A 25,989-nucleotide genomic window follows, 5' to 3' on the forward strand; every position below is an offset into this window, starting at 1 on the left:
GAGTTCAGTTTCCAATTTGTGTGACCTTCCATTAATTTTTATCAGTGAAAATTGGAAAATGCAGTGTAAAGCCTGATATCCTAACCCAAAGACTATGCTTGATAGGAAACTGCAGTCTAACTGCCTATCTTAATGTCAGTCTTATTGTTCTGTCAATTTATAATTGTCATCATTTACACATACAAGATTTTTTATTGAATAAAAATAAATATTTTAATAAAATATATAAAAAAAAACATTACATCACACATATTGCACAAGTACTGCATATGGGGGTAAATTTATCAAAGAGTGAAGTTCCGCCACTAGAGTGAAATTCCACAGCTCTCAGTTCATTTCTATGGGATTTTGAAAGGCGTATTTATCAGTGGGTGAAAGTTCACCCTTTGATAAATACGCCTATAAAAATCCCATAGAAATGAATGGAGAGTGGCGGAATTTCACTCTAGTGGCGGAACTTCACTATTAACTTCACTCTTTGATAAATATACCCCATGGTTTCTCTCCACCTCCCCTCCCAAGATTCGTGCATGGGTCTCCTCTGACTGTATATAGGCAGTGACTAGAGCATACAGCCACAGGAAAGGAAAATATTGCTCAGGTCACTGACATCAGCTAAGAGCAGACTGAGCATGTGCAGAATAATGATGGGCAAATTTGCACCGTTTCGCTTCGCCACGAAATTCGCGAAACGGGGAAAAATTTGCGAAACGGTGCCGGCGTCTCGTTTTTGATGCCGGCGGCCGTTTTTGATGCCGGCGGCCGTTTTTGATGCAGCGGGTGTTTTTTTTGACGCCGGCGAATTTTTTCGGGCGAATTTTCACAGGCGTTTCACTAATTTATTCCCGGGCGGCGAATCGCACAAATTCGCCGCAAATTCGCGCCTATCGATTAAATTAGCCAATCACTAGTGAGAAGTGTGGAAAAGCAAAAGATGGAGAGCTACTGTGGGCATCCTCAGAGGCATGGATCTTTATTTCTATAGAGCTTTGGTGACTTTGGGTTAAGTCAACAGGCAGCACAGGTGGATGGGTAGGACCATCAGAGCAGGTGGTTTATTTCCTACTGACTGAAATAGTGGTCAGTTTTTCATCAAGCATGTGCCTTTAGCCTTAAAGGAGATTTCAACCCTCATGTTAAAAACCCCTACCCACTATCCTACATAGACCCCCTCCCTCCTCCCCCCAGCCTAAGGTTTACCCTGGGAAAATGCCCATAACATTTTACTTACCCATTGGTGCAGATTCAGGCTTTAGAGTTCACGGGCGCATACTTCTACTCTTCGGAAATCTTTGGAATGAGACCGGCGTGACGGTGTATGCGGTTGGAGCAATTTTCTTTTTCGTGAGAACTGCGCATGCGCCGAACCTCACGAAAATTGCTGAAGGGGTTTTTAAACTTTAGGGTTGAATTCTCCTTTAAGCAGCAAAGTGAACTGTGACCTTGTGGCCTATCTATTGTGACCTATCTATTGTGTTGGTTAGGTTGTACAAGTTTAAGACCTGTTATTCAGAATGCTTGGGACCCTGTTTTTTTCAGATAAGGGGTCTTTCCATAATTTCGATCACCATACCTTAAAGCAGGGGTCCCCAACCTTTTTTACTCGTGAGCCACATTCAAATGTAAAAAGAGATGGGGAGCAACACAAGTGGTGCCAAATAAGAGCTGTGAATTACTATTTGGTGGCCTCTATATATGGACTGGCAGCCTACAGGAGGCTCCGTCTGACAGTACATCTGTTTATGCAACCAAAACTTGCCTCCAAGCCAGGAATTCAAAAATAAGCACCTGCTTTGAGGCCACTGGGAGCAACAGCCATGGGGTTGGTGAGCAACTTGTTGTTTACCAGCCACTGGTTAGGAACCACTGCCTTAAAGGAACAGTAACCCCAAAAAATGAAAGCTATATAAAGTAATTAACATAATATACTGTAACCATGCACTAGTTGAACTGAAAAAAAGAGACAAGGCACAGGTTATATAGCATATAATAGATAAGCCCTGTCTAATGCAATGGTGTTTTATCTGTTATCTGTGCAGAGCAACAGTACCTTATATTTTAATTACTTTATTACACTTTCAGCTTTTGTTGTTACTGTTCCTTTAAGTCTACTAATAAATCATTGACATATTAAATAAACCCAATAGGGTTGTTTTGTCTACAAGGACTGCTGATATCAAAATACAATGTACTGTTTTATTATTACAGAGAAAAGGGAAATTATTTATAAAAACGTAATTATTTGATTAAATTTAAGTCTATGGAGCAAATTTACTAAATTCGCCAGTGTGAAGTCATTATGCCACTTCCTCGATTTACTAACGGGTGCTGGCGTAAATTCGCTAGCGAAGTGGACCTACTCTAGCGCTACTTCGCACCCTTACACCAGGCGAAGTTGCGCTATGGCGAAGGGACGTACCTTCGCTTATTCACTAACTTTTCGTGAACATTACCTCTTGCGCCAGACTTAACTTCACTACCTCAGACCAGGCGAAGTGCAATAGATTAGATAGGGATGGTTCAAAGAAAGCTGAAGTCCCAAAAAAACGCTGGCGTCTTTTATTTTTTATAGGTTGATAGGCTGAAAAAGAGCAAATTTTTTTTAGGGTACCCTCCTTCCCCCCTACATTTGATAACATATGGCACCTAAACTATACTGTTGTAGGTTCCCTGGCCTTGTGTGTGTAATGTGTTTTCTGCTGTATATACGGTCATTGTACTTTAACTAAACGCCGTATGCAAATTTCCGATCGCTACCGTAACTTTGAACCGCTGATCGTAACATCGCTAGCGCAACTTCGCAAAAGATCGATAACTTGTGTGCAACTTCGGATCTTCGTGAATTTGTGCAGCCCTGGCGAATTGAGCCTGGCGAAGTGCAGCGAAGTGCGGCGATGGCAATGCTGGTGCAACTTCGAAGGTAAGTAAATTTCCCCTTTTGGGAGATGGCCTTCCTGTAATTCTGAGCTATATGAATGACAGGTTTCTGGATAATGTATCCCATACCTGTACCTGTTGCTGCCTAACCTGTACCTGTTGCTCCCTAGCTTGGTTATGTTCTGGTTATGAGGCTGTCTTAAAATAAATTGCAATTATACTGTAAAAGAGTGCTTGCCCTTGCCATCTGCATTCCTTTATTCATTTTCAATCATTATAAAATGCAGCAGTTTAAACATAATAGAGTGCAAACAATGCATCTGAATGTGCGCAAATAGGATAGGCCTTTCGGCTCTGTTTTGGCACAAGGTACAGAGGTGGGCCTTAGTATTGATACTCAAACAGGGAAAGATGGAATTACCTCCTTACCTCAGTAGCCAGGCCTATAAATAAAAATGATTGTGTCTGTACTGTGGAAGGACTGCACCCCCCCCCCCCAGCCCAACAGGACACAGGGAGCAGTGCTCCTCTGTGACTTATAATACACTTATATTTTTCAATATGGGGTACATTATATACTATATAAAAATGTATATTTTATTTAGGACTGTTCCAGGGGTTTTGAGTCCGCAGTGTAAAGAGTACTAAGAGTAGAACAGTATCTTATATGTTGCAAGGAATGTTACTGGGGTTGTGTACATGTTACAAATACTGTATAATGTCACTGTATTAAAATATATTTTACTTTAAAAAGGTACAGCTAGACTCTATAAACCATGGAATATGGGAATAATAACTGTACCTAATGCCTAATGAGCACCTTGAGTTTTAAGTGGATTTTTCAAAACCCTAACTATTTAATGCTTGTTTTCATTCCTAGAGATGCTCAAAAGAAACCAAATTTTTCCTCTGCAATGTATGGCCTTAAAGTCTCGGGAAGGGTTTATGTGAAGAAGAATACAATAACATTCTATGATGAGGTTTGTTTAGTTCTATCATTTGTTAACTTGTTTTTGTAAATAAGAAACAACAGTGATCAGAATATTTAAAATACAAAAGCTTCTCCATGGTTTTCCAATATAGAGCTTGTAAATCTTTGGGGGCACCTCCCATGGTGTATTATGTTTATGATAACATAAAAGAACTCATAATCAGTGTCATAAATATGGAGGAAATAGACCCCACTTTTGTGGGCAGGGAGATGTTGGGGGGCCAGACCCAGGGTCGGCTTTCTCTATAGTCGTTAGAAATCCCCCCTCCCCAGAAGCTCTTACTTATACCAGCGCAAGTGGGCAGGGAATTGGGGACACGGGTGGAGGGAGGACTGGGTAGGAGGCTCTTGTGTATGCCTGGTCCCTCTGAAGAATTTTTGCGGGGTGCCCACTCAAAAGGCATAGCTCAGCATTAGGGGTGGGCAAATTTTAAACGTTTCGCTTCGCCAAAAATTTGCCGCCGGCGAAATGACGGCCATTAAAATCTAGAAAAAAAATTGTCGTGCGCCAACATTTTTTGACATGCTTCTTTTTATTTTGACGCAGGACACCATGCAAGTCTATGGGCGTAATTTTTTCGGCGAAACAAGGCGAAAAAATTCGCCCATCCCTACTCAGCATTCTTTGTAGCTGCCTTTTGGTTTGCCTCACTACCTCAAACAACTTATCTTACATAATAATGATTATCACTGTTAACCATTTTCATCTTAAAAGAGCCACTGGTAGATACTTGGTAGTTAGCCTTCAGAGAAAGGACTCCTGCATATCCGATCTTCTGCTTCAGTTACTTTTTGGCCATCATTAACTTTGGACTGTGGACAATAGCTGTGGGACTTCAGAACTTTCACTACTTATCACCTAAAAAAATTATTTCAAATTCTATTTTATCTCATTAGTCAAGCAAAATGAACTTTAATTACACTGTATCAATTATTTGGAACTTGTTTCCATCAGTCACCAAACTCGTAATTATAGCAAGCAGGCAGGAGCCATTTCGTGGACACTGTTATTAAGATAAGCCTTGTGTCATCTCAGAATCTTGTTTGTGCACCAGAATGGGGGACCTGATGTCCATCCCCATGCCCTGGCTATACAAGTAAATGATAATTAGAGAGAGGGGGAATGTGGGGAGAACAGTGACATCTAGGAAGTGCTGAATGGAAAGTTTAAGTAATTGTCTTCCCCACCTCTATGCCCAAGGCATAGAGGAGGGGCAGACAATATTTGACTGACAGCTGAGATTTTGAAATGAGTTTACAAAAGCTATGAACGCTTTAATAAAAAAGAATTTGGATTTCATGTTTAATTTGAAAAGGACTTTTGTTATACAGCTTTTTATGTCTGGGTGACAGGTCCACTTTAAATAGAAGAATTTGTTCTTTATAAAATAAAGTGGAAAATGTGCCTCTCAGCCCTCCAAGTTATCCAGATATGGAATGTGTACCTCCTATCGCACTGTAATTTGTCCAATGAACAAATATTAACCTGTTATTGTGTCACTTATTATATTCTGTATGTACAAATTATTTATCGGTATAATGATGTTTGTCACAAAAATACAACCAAAGTGCCTAACGGGAAGAGTGTAAAAGGTGTAAAAACACTTAAAACTTACATGAAATGTTATGCATATACTCAAATGTTATTCCAATTAGAGATAGCTTGCACCTGCAGATACAGCTAAGGACTTTGAAAGAAGTGAGGATGTTATTGATTTTCTGCTCTTTATCTTGTGTTTTTATAGTTATAAAGTTTACTGACAAACAGGATGTTTGGAGCACTGTACTAAATGCCTGTTCAATGCTCTCCTTCAAGCAACAGCATTTGTGCCTGTCCTTGTAAATGAACAATATAAAGGAAACTGGAAAAAATCTTATTTAGTCATAGTCTTATCAGTGAAGTAACTTGAGCTCCTTGGCACTCCTTGACAGAATATTTCATGGCACTGTTGTAACCAACAATTCAGCACCCCTTGCGCCCCCCCCCCCACTTGTAGATCCCTTGTATATTTTTTTTAGCTCCAGTCTCTTAAAAATGATTAGTAATTATTGCAAATATTTATACAAATATTTGAAATAAATATTTTATGATGTTGTAATAAGCAAGTCATGTTCAACCAGATGTGCTGTTAAACCTGTACTGAATTATTGCCACCACCTTGTTCATGATATCAGGTTCCATTGTTGGAAAACCACTAGTTACAGTAGTTCGATTTTATGGAATTGAATTAAATATCAATTTTCTGTAAGGAGCTTTGAAGAGAGTTCTTGGGTTTTGCTTTGCCCATTTCTTAGAAAAGGTTGCATGGAAAAAGAAGAATATCAGATCATGAGCAAAGCATGTAATAATGCTTTTGTTTTTTTTTTTGTGAGCAGCAGAGGGGCTACATTTTAAAGGGATTCTGTCATGATATTTATGGTGTAGTTTTTATTTCTAAATTCACTCTACCATGTAAAATGTAATTCCTGAACCAATAAGTGTATTTTTTAAGTTGTAATATTGGCATGTAGGCAGCCATCTGAGGTTCTATGGATGCCTCCATAGCTACACAGTAGCTTGTTTATATAAACTATAGTAGTGTTTCCGAAGCAAACACACCAGTTTTATCAGTACAGTATGTTATATTTTCATTAGTTTAAAACACTTGAATATTTTGGCATTACTGTTTCTTTAATGTAGCTGAAGGAGTCACAGTGGGACTTGGCTTTTTACTACTGAGTGCTGGTCTTATATCTACCAGGGAACTATTATCTTTTATCATGGAGCTGGTATCTGGTAACCTCCCTTGTGTCCTGTTTTTAGGCTACTGAGGGGAGGGAGGGGTGACATCACTCCAACTTGTAGTGCAGCAGTAAAGAGTGACTGAAGTTTTTTAGAGTACAAGTCACATGACTAGGGTCACCTGGGAAACCTGGGAAACGGACAATATGTCTAGCCCCATGTCTGATTTCAAAATGAAATATAAAGAAAACTCTCTCTTACGGATTTCAGTGCAGGAGTCTGCTGGAGCAGCACTATTAACTGACAGTATCCTTGTAAGCAATTAGAAATGTTTTACTAATACCAAGGAGGTGCTGGAGTTACAAAATTATGTCATTATTCCCAGCATTACATAGGGCACAAGAAAAAAACTGAAATTTGAAATTAAGAGAATGACTATAAGACATGAAAGGTTGTAGATATAATGGAATGCTAGAGATTGGAAAAAATTGAAATGGAACCAAGTCTGCATGGAATTTCCACATTCTTCCCCATATAGGTGTTGCAGTTTCCTTCCAAAGTTCAAAAACACGTTTATAACAAAATGGCTACTGATGAAACAAGCCTTTTGTTTATCTGCTTTTTGTAGGGAGATTATGAAGTTAGTGGGGTAGGAACTGATGTTGAAACATTGAATCCAATATGTCAACCTTATATCTATTAAGCATAATAAACATTGCTTTGCATATGAAATGCAAGAAGTGGATGCAGTATAATTATACAGCCTGATCATTTAGCTAAGGTGTGCAAGAGTAGCTAAGATGTCTGACCTATCTTCTAAATTGAATTGTGATGTCCAGGGCTTCTTGCTGCTTGCAGTGATTCCCACAGCAATGCAAAGATTACAGTCTATCTTTCTGGGACATGTTTTATTCAATGACAGGTTTACAAATGGACAAGAAAACCTGTAGACTAGAAATGTTTTAAATATGGACTTTTATACTTATTTTATGTGACCATAATCCCTTTTTTCAAATTGCAGTTTATTGCTTTGTCTTGTTTTTTTTTTTTTTTTTTAAAAAGCCTTGTTTTATAATTATTCGCAGGGTGTGAGCAAAAAATCTCTGACAGATCAGTACTTTGTTATGCGTAGGAGAAAGAGGGCTAAACCTGTCCCTGAGCAACCAGTGAATAATGGAAACAACTACAGCAGATCAGAAGCACGGAGAATCTCAAAATGGATCAGCAACAACAGGTTCATATTTTCCAAGAGGGTGTTAGGTTTGACATATCATATGCAGAGATTTGGGGCATTTTTTCTTCAGTTGTGTACATTTAAATATCTCCTCATATATTCCAGATTGTAGCTACCAGGGGCTCCTTTATGCTTCATACAATCTATGAAATGCGGCCGCAAGCCGTTTCTTTACCTTAGCAAAACAGTTATCAGTTCCGACAATGTTTTTACGATTTATATAAATTTGGTAAAAACTTCAAAATGACACCCAATTTAAAATTGTATTAAAATATTGAACTCAAGAAACAAATGATTCTGTTTATCCACTCATATACTGTAGTTTAATTTTTTCTCTAGTGTGCATGTGGCTCCTCTTTTCATAACTTTGGTCCATTGGCTAACTCACTTTGGCCTTTCTTGTCTTTTGTTCTCGACATGCCTGCCTTATTCATGTATGGCATTAACCTTATTTTTCTATAAATGTTTTTGGTTATTCTGTACACGGAGACATCATGTAGAATGCTATATAAGTGGTCAATATCACTTAATCAGAGTTATTCAAAGTATTTATCATTTTACATCCATAAAATTAGTATAATGTACACTACCTGTAATTTTATTACTCCTATACTTCACTTTGGTAGAGTTTGGCTCAGTTAGCCAACTTAAAGGAATACTATACCCCCAAAATGAATACAGAATTCAAAAATCTTACCAAACTGGTATATATATTAAAGTAAATATTGCCCTTTTACATCTCTTGTCTTGAACCACCATTTTGTGATGGTCTCTGTTGTGCCTCAGAGATCACCTGACCAGAAATACTACTCTAACTGTAATACTCTAACTGTAATAGAAAGAAGTGTGGAAGCAAAAGACAGAACTCTGTCTGTTAATTGGCTCATGTGAACTAACATGTTTGGTTTGTTTGTGTGCACTGTGACTGTACGATCCCAGGGGGTGGCCCTTATTTTTTTAAATGTCAATTTTCTATTTAGGATTACCCAAAAAAAGTACTACTAAAAAAAGTACATTATTATGAAAATGGTCAATTTATATGAAGCAGGATTTTACATATGAGCTGTTTTATGCAATATATTTTTTATAGAGACCTGCATTGTTCGGGGGGTATCATTTTCCAGCTTGAGGTAAGTGAGGCAAGATGTAGTCAAAGAAGTCCTCCCATCTAAATAGAGCATCCCTTTATTTGCTATAAAGGTTTCTGGATACTAATCATTTTTTTATTATAGATCTCAATTCATTGGCAAGAATGATATTCACATTTCTTCAGACCATGATCGTAACGAAGGCCGTATTCGTTTTAAGTGCAACCTAGGGGAAGAGTTTACTTTCCAAATTCTGGTTGAGAATAAATCCGCTAAGCCTGTGACCTTTATTCAGTACAAAATGCTACAGAAAATGAATATCTTCTCATTTAGTGATGCACAGAATGTGTCCAAAACTGCCCCTTTAATTCTAAACCCAGGTAAGCATAGTAGCCCTGCTTCACAAGCATTTACCATAAAAGTTCTGTTGGTTGGTGGTTTCTCTCAAATAAATAATTTATTAGAGTATTTTAAAACGATTGTGTCGTATCAGGCTGCTTTATTGATTTCCATAGACATAATCCATGTGCATAAGTTTATGCCTCTTTAAACCGGTAACCTTCAAGTATCCCATGCTGGAATCACTTGTGCCCATTAGTGCATCCTGTGTTGTATATTGGTGTGGTTATTTTGTGATATATTATGTTTATTATGTAAATTGTGACAGTTTAAAACACTGTGAAATATTGAGATGTATTATAAACATCATGTTCTAAGAACCTGACATACAGTATGAATAGTGAATAAGGTACCCCCTAATATGAAAATATTAGAAGACACACAGCCATCTAAAACTTGGTGATCTCAATTTCCTCAATCTAAAAATTCCTGCTCTGAACCCTCTCATACATTTCATACGACCCAGCCTGTATATTCAATAGATTATTGCATTTTTTCTTGCATCCTTGAACTGAATTAAAATTGAGGTTGTATTATCATTTAGTAATTCATGAATGATAGACTTAATACTAAAGCAGAGCTACAGAGGGGTGCAGGGAGTTGTACCTACTATAAATTAGTTGCCCACAGGTGACCTATACATTTATTATATTATTGGTGAACTTAATCTCCATCCAAAAACCATTTTTGCACAATGAAAAAAAAAGTAATTCTAAACAATTTTCCAGTGTTCATGAATTGCAAAATATAAATAGTTTTAAAGTTATTTGTAAATCTATTTCCAATTGAAAGCAGTGTTTTTGTCTGGATCTGACAATACTGCTACATAATATCAGGACATATTGTGATTTAAACAGCAGTCAAAGGTAACTAACACAATTGACAATTTTTAAAGGGGACCTGTTACCATAAGAAACAATTCCAGATCCTATTTTATAATGTTAGCCAAGCAAAATAAGCTCCACTTACACTAAAAAAAATTAAATTGTGTTTATTTTTAGTCTTAGAATTCACAATCATAGCAGACATAACAGACAGACACCATTTTTGGGTACTGTTATTAAAGGAACAGTAACATCAAAAAAAAAAGGGTTTTAAAAGAATTACATTATAAATTTGTGTTTCCCTGTACTGGTAAAACTGGTGTTTTTCCTTCAAAAACTCTACACTAGTTTATATAAACAAGCTGCTGTTTAGCCATTGGGGCAGCCATTCAAAGCTGAAAAAGGAGGAAAGGCACAGGATATACAGCAGATAACAGATAAGCCCTGTAGTAGTACAGTGGGATTCTTCAAAACTTATTTGCAAAATTAAATTGTACTTTACTGTACTTTTTAACTATACTTTACAACTCCTACAAACAATACTTTCCAGACAGTGCAGTATTTTGGTCCGGTGCAGCTCTAGGCACTGAACCTCATAGGGAGCATGCACAGTACAAAAATGCGAATGTGCAGAATTGTGCAAATTAGGACACTTCTGTTTGCCACAGGCCAGCCAGGTACCTCTTCCTCACCCTCCCACTGCCACCAAATTTAGTTGGAAAGTATCTGGCAATGGCAAGGTGAATCTTTATTTACCGTATAGGCACCAGATGGGTTGCCCTCTTAAATCTTCCACCCTAGGCACATGCCCTCGAGTGCCTATATTGTAAATATATCCAGATACAATTGTTCTACTTAAATGTCTATATGTTGAAGGTGCAAAGGATCTCTGTACCTGTTCTAGGCATTAGAGGATCACCAAAGATTAAAATGCTACACAATGGGGCAAATTCACTATGCGCCGAAGCGCCTAACGCTAGCGTCAATTCACTAGTGTTACATCGCACCCTTAAGCCTGGCGAATTTGTGCAACGGACGTAACTACGCAAATTCACTAACGCGCGCATTGTACTGAACGCTGCCTTTTACGCTAGACGTCCTTCGCCACCTCAGACCAGGCGAAGCGCAATAGAGTAGATAGGGATTGCTTCAAAAAAAGTTCAAATTTTCAAAAGTCCCAAAAAACTCTGGCGTTTTGTTCTATATTATGGGTGATGGGCTGAAAAAGATCGAAAAAATTTTTGGGGCTCCCCTCCTTCCACCTACATTTCCTAACTCATGGCAACTTAACTATACAGTGGGCACATGTGTAGGGCTAAAAAAATTAAAAAAAAAAAAAAAATTATTTGATGTTTTGAAGGTTTCCCAGGCTTTTGTAGTGATTGTACGTATTCCTCCATTGAAATTTGAATTTGGCGCCGTATACAAATCAACCATCGCTAGCGTAACTTCGCTTCGCTTAGTGAATCAACGCTAGCGCAACTTCGCAACCTTACGCTACCCCTGAGCGCAACTTTGGATTTTAGTGAATTTGCGGAGTGCTGGCGAAGCTACGCCTGGCGAAGTGCGGCAAAGTTACGCCTGGCGCAACTACGAATCTTAGTGAATTTGTCCCATTATGTTATGGCCTTCAGCCAAAGTAACCCCAGCAATTCAGCGGTAAAGATTTGTGCCTCTGATGGTGCACCCAGTAGCTCCCCATCTTCTTTTCTGCTGATTCACTGCACATGCTCTGTGGTGCTTTCATTTACTTGAGCTTAGGAACTGTAATAGTTACTTTACTGTAACAGTTAACTATTGTCTAGCAGGTCTGACTCAGTATACACAGAGCCCTTCTTGCAGATTCATGCCCCCCTTCAGTAGTCAGTTCTGTTATTAGTCGATCATCAAGGACACAGAGAAACGGTTACAAATTACCTCTTAATTGCTGCACCACAGGTGTAACATCTCAAGAGTGAGGTCTTATCAGTACTATGTATGATTTTATTGTTTCATGGCTGTGGGGCCCGATTGGGAGGTACAACTCCCTTCAAGGTTCCTAAGTGAGGCTCCCATACCATTGTTTCATCATCACTGTTTTTCTATCTTGTAACAGTGTGTTGTGGGAAGGGGTATTAAACCCCCACCTTGTTCTTTGTTCTGTATTTCTGCCTCTTGCTGTCAGGTTCTGCTGGGATTCGAGCCAGGGACCTTTGGGTTTCTGGCTCGATACTTTAACCATTTAGCCAGGTGAGCGAGCAGCTTGAAGGGTTGCTCACTATATGTTACCTGGCCTCTGCAGCCCCAGGCCAGCAGTAGTCTGACCATGCCTTTCTGATTCCTGCTTCCTGTTCTGACCTGACCTATACCCTGTCTATATCTTCCCACGTCTTGCTCTGCCTATTCCAGTCCTCTCCTGCTATCCGCTCCAGTTCTCTCCTGCTATCTGCTCCGGTTCTCTTCTGCTTTCTGCTCCAGTCCTCTCACGCTATCTGTTCTAGTCTCCTCCCGCTATCCTGTTCTCCAGTTCCCAATCTCAAGTCTGCTCCCGAACTACACCCGCACCGTCCTGTCCCATCCAGTCTGTTCCTGTCCTGACCTTCGCCCTCTTCATCCTGTCTAGTCCAGTCCTGATCTTCGCCCTCTCCGCCCTGTTCCGCTCTGCACCTGTTCCAGTCTGACTCAACGCCCTCTTCAACCTGTTCCTGCCTTCCCTTTACGTGTTACCTAGGTGCATAAAGCTCCTGCCTCAAGGACTCGCCCTTCCCTCATCAGTCTCCACAGCGCCCCCTACCTAATCCTTGACACTTGTGAGTACAGAATACACACAGCTCATGTCAATAAACTTCACTCTTTATGTTGCACATATGAAAATGAATTCAGAGTGCGAGGGTAGGGTAAGAGAGAAGAAATTCCATTTATTGCAGGGAGCTGAAAGACAACAGGAACATTTTCTAAATCCTGCACAAGGGGAACTGGTGCAGCATTTAAAAGTTTCTAAACTAAGTAATCATACTGTAAATACGTCTATACAAGTAATTCAGAATACAGGTGAAATAACATAACACTGTATTAGCAATGCATATAACAGATAGCAATCATAAATATAATAGTGTGGCTTTTATAAAACGGTACACTTTATATCAGGCAACATAAAGGATCTATAATTATCATTAATTATTGTGCAACATGTGCAGGGTCGGACTGGAGTAATGGGGGTCTACCGGGACTGCCACATACCGGCCTTCCTATATATTTATCATTTTTCCCTATTAATAACATTGGGATCAACCATAATTTTTACCGGCCAGGTACCGAAGTTTACTGGGGTAGGGGATAAGGAAAAAATCCAATATTGCAAAAATGGTGAGTGGTAAGGTACACTTACCAATACTAACAGGGGGTCCAGGTGCTCAAGCCCCAGACCTTCAGCTTGGGGAGGTTGTATCAGACATGTAGCATTCTGTGGTATGCTGGCACAGAAACTGGACTTCACTCCAAAATAGATGCAAATAAAAGGTTTTATTACGCAAAAAGGAACATCTCAGAGGGTGGCCTAATACCGGCCAGGTGGCAACCGTATATACACTATATATATATATATATATATATATATATATATATATATATATATATATATATATATATATATATAGTATAAAACTCACAATATTAAGGCTGACTAGGAATACATTCAGATTTATATGGAAGCATCAAAACCAGTTAATTCTGTATTACAATTGATAATAATCAGCTTCTATGGCCAATGAACCTAATTTTGCTAATGTTTCGATGATTCCTGATGACCCCTAAGCTTAGCGTCTCAATAACCCAAAGCACAGTGAGTATGTGGGGAAAATTTTGAAGGTGGGTAATATAAAGCTGCTGAAAATCAGATTCAGATGGTAAAATACAGCATTTCTAGCCCTTTCTGTATTTAGGTTTAATGAAACTTTTGATCAGTATGAGACGTTGATTTAATTGCACATACTCTCTCAATTTTAGGGGATCGTCATGAGATTTGTGTGTCCTGCATACCAGCCTATTATGGATATTTCCCTGTTACTTTGGTATGTGAGTTCATGACTGAAAATGAAACCTCTAGTCGGATGATTGTTGGTAGATTCATATCAGCTGTGTGTACCAGTAAGTTGATGGATGACCTTAAACCAACTTCCAAATATGTTTCATATCAAAAAGACCTCTTCAAGACATCTGAGAGAATTGAAGACGGATTTCCCCTTGAACAGTAAGATTTTTTTTAAAAATTTTTAAAGTTCAGATATGGGATCTGTAATCTAAACTGCTTGGGACCTAGGCTTTCTTCTGTTATTTAGATCACCATGTCTTGTCTGATAAATAACATTTAAACAATAAAGTAACATGAAGTAAAAGGTACTATTTTATTATTACAGAGAACATGGAAATCATTAGAAAAAATGAATTATTTGCTTAAAAGTGACTTTATGGGAGATGAATTTTATGTAATTTTCAGATTAATGCAATAGAAAAAAATACTACATTGGACAGTGCAAGATTTCCTTTTTGCAGCACATAACATGTTCCATGTGCTTTGTACACATTGTACAGATCAATCAGGCTTTCAAAACAGTGTCAGGTACGGTTCCAGCAATGATAGGGGTTAATATTTCTTGCACCTTTCCCCCAATCATCAGTAGGAGAAACCTTTTTATAGACACTGTCTTGCTTTGCTCCTAGCCTGAGCAAACCAGTTCTGCTGGGAGTTTCTGCTTTTGTTAGAAGGTTTGGTTGTGAAATTTGTCTGACCTTGCTAAATCCTAACCCTTTTGTATTGCGCTGTTGTTGATTTTGGCTTGTTTCTGTCATGATTGGTACCAAAAATCCAGAACCATTGCTAGGCTCCCTGGTCTAGGCTCTTGTTTCCGCCTTTAACAGCCGCCTTTCACCTCGGGAGGAGCCCTCGGCTAATTGGATGCCGCCAGGTCTTATTAAGAGAGGAGCCAAGCTAAGGGTTCTGAACGAGCAGAGGGACACGATCGTTCGCAAAGTCTATTTGGGCAGAAGGTCACAGTTCAAAGAACAGACAAAAGCATAGTCAAATCAGGCTGGGTTGGTGCAGGCAGAATACAAGCGAAGTCGGACAGGCAAGGGTCAAAACCAGAAGATCACATCAAAAGAGTCAAGCCAGGCTTCAGAATAGTTGGATCACAGAAGTCAGCAAAGTCAGGCAGGCAGGGTCAAAACAGGAATCAGAATACAAAAAGAACACACCCAGGAACTCAGAAATGGAACCTAACAAACAGGCAATAAGTTTTGATCAGAGGCCCCTTTAAATATTTGAATTTGGCGCCGCTGTCGTGATGACGTTACGTGGCCGGAACATAAAACAAGGAAGTGCGCGGCCCTGCGCGCGATAGAGAAGCCGGCGCAGGACCCGAAAGGACTAGGGCTAAACCACCAGGGTCAGCCCTTACATTACCCCCCCCCCCTTGAGGAGGGGCCACCGGACCCCCAGGCTTGTCAGGAAACCTGAGGTGAAATTTTTCCGAAGATGGTCAGCCCTTAAATCAGAAACATCAGGAACCCAAGAATTCTCCTCAGGGCCATAACCCTTCCATTGTACTAAGTACTGTAACTTACCCCGCACAAAGCAAGCGTCAAGGAGTTCTTGAACTACAAATTCAGGCTGACCTTCTACCAACACTGGGGGAGGAAATGATTGTTGACGGACCTGTAAAGCTGGTTTTAAGAGAGACACATGAAATGAATTAGAGATCTTAAAATTATCAGGTAATTAATTTGAGATGAACAGAAGAAGGATTGATTATTTAAATAATGGAGTATGGACCAATAAACCTAGGTCCCAACTTGAGTGAGGGAACCTTAAGTTTGATATTTTTTGTGGATAACCATACCGGGTCTCCTCCCTAAGAAACCTATCAGCTGCTTTCTTTGAGCAACCGTAGCTGCAGAAAGAGAATCATGTACCCCAGACCAGATTTTGGCAAACTGCTTAACAGAAGAATTGACAGAAGGTACAGAGGATAAGGAACAATAAAAAGAAAAAGCTTTCAGATGTAAACCATTAACATTGAAAAATGGTGATTGACCAGTGGAAGCATGGGATGCATTATTATAAGCAAACTCTGCCCAGGGTAATAGCTCAGCCCATGAGGATTGGTTGTTAGAAAAATAGCATCTTAAGAATTGCTCAAGGGACTGATTAACCCTCTCAGTCTGACCATTGGTTTGAGGGTGATATGCGGTAGAAAATGACAAATCAATCCCAACCAAAGAGCAGAGTGCTCACCAGAATTTAGAAACAAATTGTACCCATCTGTCAGAGATAACATTGACTGGAAAACCATGTAATTTGAAAATATTAGAAATAAATAACTCAGCCAAAGTCATAGCAAATGGGAGGTATGGGAGGGGAATAAAATGACAAATTTTGCTGAATCTATCCACCACTACCCAAATTACTGTCTTCCCTTGAGATGGAGGGAGGTCAACTATGAAATCCATAGACAGATGAGACCAGGGTCTGTCAGGAATAGGTAATGGCCTAAGTAATCCCTGTGACAGGTTTCTAGAAGATTTCAACCTCTTACGGACAGGAATTAACAACATTTTTTACATCCTGTTTGAGTGAAGGCCACCACACATTACGAGACAATAACAAAGAAGTTTTAGATATACCAAGATGTCCCGCCATTTTAGAATTGTGAGCTTCACTAAGAACCTGTTCCCTCAAATCCAAATAACTTCCCAGAAGGCGTATCTAAAGGGGCAAGAGTCTGTGCCTGAGATAAAAGTGTGACGAGATCTGACCCCAAAACTGCCACAATCAACTCACTGGGTATGGTATGATAGGAACACTCTCTACAGGTTCAGACACGTTTGACTCAAAACTCCTTGAGAGTGCATCAGCCTTAGAATTTTTTGAACCAGGTCTGTAAGCAAGAGAAAAATTAAACCAAGTAAAAAATAGAGCCCATCTAGCCTGCGTAGGATTCAACTGCTTTGCAGACTCAATATACAACAGATTTGTGTGGTCAGTATAGACCAATATGGTATGTTTAGCCCCCTCCAACAGGTGTCGCCATTCCTGAAAGGCCCATTTAATAGCCAACAATTCTCTGTTACCAATGTCATAATTGGCTTCGACAGTGTCAGGAGGCCACATACTTGGATCAGCACCATTCTTGTTAGATCCGTGATTGGAGACACCAAAGAAAAGTTTTTAATAAATTGACTATAATAATTTGCAAAACCTAAAAACCTTTGAGTTGCACATAAAGAAAGAGGCTGAGCCCAGTCCAATATGGCATTAACCTTCCCGGGATCCATCTCTAATCCCTTTCCAGAAATGTTAAACCCCAAAAATTGGACAGAAGGTACACTTTTCAAGTTTTGTGAACAGATTATTTTTCTTAACCTGAGCAACACCTCCCAAACATGTTGCTGATGGTCACCTAGGTTAGAAGAGAAAATTAGAATATCGTCAAGATATACCACTACGTACAACCCAAGTAAGTCCGAGAAAATGTCTATGACAAATTCTTGAAAAACTGCGGTAGCATTACATAGGCCAAATGGCCTAGTCTCGTATTGGCCATCTCTGGTATTAAAGTTTTCTACTCATCCCCTTCCATGATACAAATGAGGTTATATAAACCCCTAAGATCAAGTTTAGTATAGATGGTAGCATTCCTAACCTGATCAAATAACTCAGAAATAAGTGGAAGGGGATAGCAGTTCTTGATAGAGATTTTATTAAGGCCTCTATGGTTAATACATGGGCAAAGACCTCCATCCTTCTTGCTCACGAAAAAGAACCCAGCACCTGCAGGGGAAGTCGACAGCCTTTTGAAACCTCTTTCAAGATTTTCTAGGAAATAATCTTCCATTGCCTGGGCTTCGGGCAAAGAAAGAGGACAAGTTTTCCCTCTGGGGAGAGTAGACCCAGGAATGAGGTCAATTGGGCAGTCATAATGCATATGTGGGGGTAGTGTTTAAGCTGCTTTCTTAGAGAACACATCAGAGAATTCTGCATAAGCTGCAAGTAAACCCTCTAGGGATGTGACTGCCACTATTTTAGGAACATTTAGAGAAGAACCTTTACATCTTAGACCCCACTGAAGAATTTTCCTAGTTTCCCAGTCTATATGGGGGTTGTGTACCTGTAACCATGGTAACCCTAAGATTAGAGGAGAAGATGAAACCTCAATAACATGGAAGGATATCTCATCAGAGTGCAAATTGTTTGTGCACATGGAAAATGCTAAGGGTTTTTTGGTTACCAAACCTGACCCCAAAGGGCTTTTGTCAATAGCCAAGATTCTCATGGGAGGAATAAGGGGTGTTAGAGGAACGTTAAACCTTACTATGAAGGCAGCATACAAAAAATTCCCCGCCGTCCCAGAATCCACAAAAGCAGAAACCTTAACAGAAGCGGTAGGCCAGGTTAACAGGTACCATGATCCTAGAGGAAAATTAGGGAGAGGAAACTTCTCGACCCAAATGGAGCTCCCCTTCTCCATGTAGGCTTTGAAGTTCCCGAGCCTCTTAGGACACTCGTTGAGAAAATTACCCTTTTCCCCACAGTAAATACACAGACCCTCAGACCGCCTGCGGGCCTTTTCCTCAGGAGTTAGATGAGTGATACCCAATTGCATGGGTTCCTCCTGAAGCACTGAGAGGTTTAACATTAGTATACCAAGTAGGAAAGGAAGTACCCTTTTCAGACCTTCTCTCCCTCAACTCTCTCCATCAACTTGGATGGCAAGAGACATTAGATCATCCAGATTAGTTGATATAGTGTAGTTTACTAGGCTGTCTTTAACAGCTTCGGAAAGCCCTAACCGGAATTGGCTACGAAGGGCCATGTCATTCCAACCAGTTTCTACAGCCCACCGGCGGAATTCAGTGCAATATTCCTCTGCGACCCTTTTCCCCTGGAGTAATTTACGAACCTTGCTGAAGAAGCACAATCCGGGTCATCGTAAAGTATTGCCATACTATAGAAGAAGGTTTCAAGGGAAAAACGGGCAGGGTCAGAGGGGGGTAACCTTAGCGCCCATATTTGTAGGTCGTCCTGTAGTAAGGTCGTGACAAATCTTACTTTCTTTTCCCCAGTAGAAAAAGAATCGGGGAAGAAACTAAGATATAATTTGCATGCTTCCTGGAAGACAAAAAATGTAGTGCTATCCCCACTTAATTTGTCGGGGAAGGAGATTTTAGGCTCACAATGCTTATTTTTGTTACCTAATGCTGCAGAAGAACCCTCTTGGGCGACAACAGGAGATTGAACAACTGGATTCAGAACCTGTTGTGCAGCGTCCAGGTTATGCAGACCTTGACCAAGGTAATCTTGCTTCCGCTCTTGATCCTCCAAGCGTTGTAGAAGAGTGGCGAGGAGCGAGGAGCGATTCAGAGGTGGGAGGAGCAGCGGCAGCGTGACCTTCAGTCGTCCATCTTTGGCCCTTTTGTACGGTCACAATCGGTACCCAAAATCCAGAACCAATGCTAGGCCCTAGTCAAGGCTCTTGCTTCCGCAACAGCCGCCTTTCACCTCGGGAGGAGCCCTCGGCTTATTGGATGCCGCCAGGTTTTATTATGAGAGGAGTCAAGCTAAGGGTTCTGGACGAGCAGAGGGATACAATCGTTAGCAAAGTCTATTTGGGCAGAAGGTCACAGTTCAAGGAACAGACAAAAGAGTAGTCAAATCAGGCCGGGTCGGTGTGGGCAGAATACAAGCGAAGTCAGACAGGCAAGAGTCAAGCCAGGAATGGGTCAGATAACCGATTTCAGAATAGTCGGATAACAGCCCGGGATCACAGAAGTCAGCAAAATCAGGCAGGCAGCACCAAAACAGGAATTAGAATACAAACAGAACGCACCCAGGAACTCAGAAATGGAACATAACAAACGGGCAATACGTTTGGATCAGAGGCCCCTTGAAATATTTGGCGCCGCTGCCGTGATGACATCACACAGCCGGCACGTAAAACAAGGAAGTGCGCAGCCGTGCGCGCCATAGAGAAGCCTGCACAGGAACCGAAAGGACTATGGCTGCAGGCATCCCTGCAACGGGCGTCCCCACCAGGCCCTAGTCCCCGCTAGCCCGGGTAAGCCCTTACAATTTCCTTATGATCTGCTTAGTCTCATCCCTTTGTGCTGCTTCAATTTGTTAGGCACCCTTCAGTGACTATAATCGCTTACCTAAGACCCCAGCCTGGTGCTCCTGCTGAAAACTGCAGCCAGCCTGGGTTACTACTGTAGGTGCTCCATGTCATCTTCTTCTTCTGTCTCTCTTCTGTCTGGTGTGTGCATGCGCAGTAGAGTGAAAAGTCAAGCTTTAAAACAAAAAGCTACCTTTATGTTCGACTGGACATGCAGCCCCAGCCCAATGTGATGTTTCTAAAAAATTTCAACCTTTAGTGATTATATCCTTTTAAAGCCATAGAAGGGCCTGTTCACCTCGTCGGCAGTGAATGAGCAATACATTTTACCATTTAGTAAATAATGACATTTATTGGCAGATTCACGTTGCCTTATTTACAGTTTTGCTTTAACAACATGAACAATGGGGGGAGGAAACAGAAAGGAGCACAGGAATGGAAAAGAAGGAATTAAAAAAAAAGACGGAACTAAGAATTCATATACCTTTTTCCATCTTGTGTCGGTTCCCTTCATAGTTGCTGTAATTTTTTCCTTTGACATCATGTTACACCACTGCAATTCTGGGCATGATTGTTATTTTTCCAACCTAGAAAAAATAAATTCATAGATTAATTTTTTTAGATAGGTTAGTTACCTTAGCAGCATTACAAATACGATGGCTGCTGACTTTTAAGGGTCAGGGCACACAGGGAGATTAGTCGCCCAGCGAAAAAAATCTCCTCTGCTTTGGGGCGACTAATCTCCCCTAAATGCCTCCCCTGCCTTCCCGCTGGCTAAAATGTAAATCGCCGGCAGGATGGCACTCGGATCGATTCGTTTTCCAAAGTCGCCTGAAGTTGCCTCACAAAGCGACTAATCTCCCCGAATCTGCCTGTGTGCCCTGACCCTTAGGGATGCTGAAACATCATACAACATAAGGTTTTCATGTATAGTGAGAGCATCTCAGATCAAGGAGCATTTTTGCTAGTAAATATTTTATTATAGTTGTTCTGTGTGATGACTTTTATTCTACATTAGGATATAGAACAATTTTACTTAAATGAGAGAAAATATAAAACTGGTAAATTTTAAAGTAGGGTTACATCTCTAATTCCAGCCAAGGAGACTAGCTCATTGTTCCCTTGTGCATTAGAGTTTTTTCAGTTGTATATGCACTGGCATAACTATCATACAGCAGACCCTGTCATCATGGAGGATAATTTGCCCACCCCAGCTGCTTCGGCCTCGAGTTTTTATATGGTCATGAAACTCCTCGGTAACTTATAATATCCTTATATTTTACAAGAGGGGGCACTTTATTCACTATATATATATATATATATATATATATATATATATATATATATATATATATATATATATATATACATATATATTGTAACCATTTGAGGTAACAGGGTCGTCGCCTCCTGGGGGTAGACGGGTGCACAGCAGTATTGGAGTCCACGCAAAACAACACAAAACTTGGCTGGTAATGTGCAACTGGCCGCAACCAGTTTTATTTGTCTGGCAGGAAGACATGAATCAAAACAAACAAAAACGAAAATAAAACCTTGCCTGTCCGGCACTAACTAAACAATTAGCTCCTAACTAACTAGGTGAGGATCTAACATCCAGCACCTAACAGAAAACAGTATTTGTGGCACAGCACGTACTCACATGAATCTGGCTCTCTAACAGGCCTGCACTGCCTGCTCTTTTTCCCCAGGATTGAGACAGAGAGAGACACAATCCCTCCCCTTAAGGAGAGAAAACATCTGTTCCTCTCTCAGTTGTTGGGCAAACCCGGACCGTCCATCTGGAATCAGATCCAGCCCAACACTCAACACTCTTGTAAACCGGGTCCTTTTTTCCGGCTATTACAGCTAGCCACAGACACGTGAAAAAATTTACATTTACCTGGTTGCTTAAAAACAGTATGACAGAAATCTGGATGATACATACACCCCTTCAACCAATTTCCCAGCATTTCTGTTACAATATATACATATATATATATACACACACACAAACGAAAAATAGTGGCACACTCCTGGGATTTCTTCAATAAATAATTAGTTTATTTTGTCATAATTACAGTAATCAACGTTTCGGCTCGTGTCCAGAGCCTTTATCAAGATTACAAATCCATATAAAAATGCTGTTTAAATACATACAGCCCCCCCAAGGGGTGTGCCAAGTGTCACCCACTAACCACCAATCACTACATCCCGTTAGACATCATCACTGCATAGCCATCTTTTTTCTTTTTTAAAAAAACAATCTCAGAAGTTCATTATTATTAGGACATATAGCTATTACTGTGACATCTACTGATATCACCTCCATATAATGAATACACTAATTAATCCGTAAATACCTTATAAATAATCAGCACAATAAATATTAAATATTAAAACAGTCTTTGAAGCTAAGTTGCACAATAATCCCCTATCCAAGGACTTTGTTATAAATGTAACTATTTTATCTCTGACTGAGGAAACAGTTAAAGAAACATTGTTCATTCAAACCTTTTGGAGTCATAGTACCTAATCTCTTTATCCAATATGTTTCTCATTGTAACAGTAACTTTGATCTGTCACATGGTCGATACCAATATACTTGAACGTAGGCAATCTATGTCCCTTTTCAAGGAAATGTTTTGCGACTGGTTTCACTGATTTCTCATCCCTATAGGCTGTACTTATTGCGGACCTATGTCCGTCCATGCGTAATCGCAGAGTCATGTCTGTTTTGCCTACATAGGAAAGTCCGCATGGACATGTTATCATATATATGACATGAGTGGTTGTACACGTAATACGGTGTTTCATTTTTATTTTCTGTCCCGTGTGTGGATGGTAAAACACCTCCCCAGGTGACACGTACCTGCAAGACGTACAACTAATACACCTGTAACACCCCGGTTTCCCAGCTTTGAGCCAACCAGACTGTGGTCTCTGGTAGCACCCCACTGGATCTGTCGCAACTAACAAATCACGCAGATTTTGCCCTCTGCTATACGCCATCATTGGTGGATTAGGACACAATCTACCAAGATCCTTGTCCGTCCTAATAATAGGCCAATTCTCTTTCACCAATCTGTCTATAAAGTAAGAGGATGTATTATACCTAGTTGCATCATCCGCCCAATTCTATCATCTGGCTTATTAGCAGAGCCAATAATTCTACGTCTGGCCAGATCCAATGCCTGCTGGAGAATTCTCGATTCGTACCCCCGCTCTCTAAAGTTGTCCCACATTTCTTTGACCTATATATATTATGATAATGAGAGTGATATTCTTAGGCAATTTGCAATTGTTTTTCATTATTTGTGATTTTTGAGTTATTTCACTTGTTATTCAATTTTACCTTAATTTAAACAATATTTTTAAGATCCCAAGAACTCAAAATCCAGTTAACCTTTCCTTTCATGAATACTTTAACGTAATTTACCATTTTTTTAGTTTACCATAATTTGTCCTTGTCTTCTGTTAAAAAGATTTACAAAACTGCATAAATGGAACTTCAATCTGTTTTCCTATTTTGAAAGAAAGATAGGGTAGTTTTTGGACAGATAGGCTGGAACTACATGGTGTGCGTCCTTCTGATCTGATGTGATGAGAGGAAACACAGGCGTCACGTCGGATGCGCCAAATTTAATAAGTAATACAAATGTAGCATCTACAAACTAATTGCATCTGTCATGACACGACTGTTGGCATTCGCATCTGACAGTATGCAATCAGTTTGTAGATGCGACATTTGTATTACTTACATTAGATTCGGCGCATCTGTGTAGTTCAGCCCTTAAAATGCAAATTTAATTAAAATATATAAGTTGTATAAAAACAATATTGAATACAACATGTATAATGTTTTCTTTTTTTCTTTTTTTAGTTTAGTGAATTATCAACTACAGATGGAAATCCCTCTAAGACAATTTCCTCTACCTCCATATCTCAGGGACAGCATTAAGGCAGGTGTATTCAACCATGATGCAGGTGGTAAGAGACGTTCAGGAAACCAAGACAGGTAAGTCTTGATTACATAGCACTAAAAAACCCAGCAAGGAGAATAAAACCTACTAATAATATAGACTGCCCTCATCCTAACTAGACCAAGCCTGCATAGCCGTTTAAAACTGCTACAGACATCTGCCATTTGGCTTATAATTGGGGATTCAATGAATCCTAGATTTGGTTCAAGCTCCAGCTGAATGTCAACTTTTGGGTAAAATCCTAACTGTTCAGCAGAACTAAATTCAAATCCTTTTTATAGCTCTGGACAAGGGAGTGTGAAAATATTTTGGTTACATATATAATTACATTTTAATGTATTCAATTAGGGTTTGTATTTGGTTTGGTAGATATTTTTGTGACAGATTTCCCATTTTGCAGAGGTAGGGAGGGATTTATTAAAAAAAATCCCCAAAGGATTCCCACAATCATATTTTTGTTCATGTTATCTAAAGACTGACATGTGAAGTGACTCATATCAAAACGGCTAAGTTCTAACACCCCTCATTGCTAAGAATTATTACAGCTCAGCATAAAATACCAGTGCATGATAAATATGTCTCTGACATTGGAAGTACATATAAACCCTTCCCTCCAGTCATACATTGTTGAGTGATGGATTTTAGGACTTGAAGTCCCTCTACTTTCAAGAGAATCTGTGAACCTCCAACTACATAAAGCAGATGGACTTAAAATCCCAGAATCGACGATTTTGCAATGGAACAAGATAAGGGAGGGGTTGCATTACACTGTGAGCCTAAGGGTGGGGAGTGACCAGCCCAACGAGTACAGACATAGTATAGTTGTTTCCTTTCAATATCTGGAACTAGGTATGTCTGTAAAAAAATGTTTATAAATTTATATTTATTTTTGGAAGTTTAGATAGTGTTATGCACCTTTTTAACAGAAGGGCAACTGAGCTCATGTCAAAAAGGTGATATTTTCCCCTTATCATATGCCATTATGTAATTTAATAATTCTTTTTTTTTTTCATATAGATTTTATATTTCATTTTAAACAGTAGTAAATGGATTATTAGTGTGCTTCCCTAGCCTAACATTTTATACTGCTGGAAACATGTTACATAACTGGGGGCACTTAAAAGGGTTGCAAATAACTCAATCCTGGCATAGAGGTTATTGGTTTCTACTTGAGAGATATTGGACTTAATTATTAACTTGTAAACTGCATGAAAATAGTGAATGCTTGTTTATTTAAATAATCAATAGACATTAAGACAGTAATTGAAAGTAACCCAAGACATTTGTACATAATACGCACTAAGGGCCCCTTGCACATAGGATGTTTTGCAAGCTGCTGGAGAAAGCAGTGAAGGACACCTCGTCCCTTTCCATCTGTGACCACTCCATATACCAGTGAATGACAAGAGCACAGTTGGATACACACAGAATGGTCAAAGGAAGACCTTTTTGCCAAAATACAAGCTTAAGTGCAAGCCACCACTCTGTGTCCATTCAATAGGGCACTTGTCATTCATTAGCATAAAGACCACCGAGAAGGCAGATAGGGACATATAACTTGGTTACATAGGGGCAAATTCACTAAAGCGTGAAGTGGCTAATGATAGCGCAAATTCACCAGCAAATTCACCAGCGTAACGGGTGCTGGCGTAAATTCGCTAGCAAAGTGGACCTACTCTAGCGCTACTTCGCACCCTTACGCCAGGCGAAGTTGCGCTATGGCGAAGGG

General features: G+C 39.8%; 1 protein-coding gene across 1 annotated transcript in view; it reads left to right on the top strand.

Moving 5' to 3' along the window:
- XB5951253.S (provisional ortholog of Mov10 RISC complex RNA helicase S homeolog) overlaps positions 1–25,989 on the top strand; it is a 111,418-nt gene that overhangs the window by 4,833 nt on the left and 80,596 nt on the right. Inside the window, exons 2-6 of the mRNA XM_041583711.1 lie at positions 3,758–3,857; positions 7,676–7,824; positions 9,057–9,292; positions 14,120–14,363; positions 24,161–24,295. Coding sequence (XP_041439645.1) covers positions 3,758–3,857; positions 7,676–7,824; positions 9,057–9,292; positions 14,120–14,363; positions 24,161–24,295 — 864 coding nt within the window. The remainder of the gene's footprint in view (positions 1–3,757; positions 3,858–7,675; positions 7,825–9,056; positions 9,293–14,119; positions 14,364–24,160; positions 24,296–25,989) is intronic.

Source organism: Xenopus laevis, chromosome 2S (genome assembly GCF_017654675.1).
Source record: "Xenopus laevis strain J_2021 chromosome 2S, Xenopus_laevis_v10.1, whole genome shotgun sequence".
NCBI classification, from domain to species: domain Eukaryota; kingdom Metazoa; phylum Chordata; class Amphibia; order Anura; family Pipidae; genus Xenopus; species Xenopus laevis.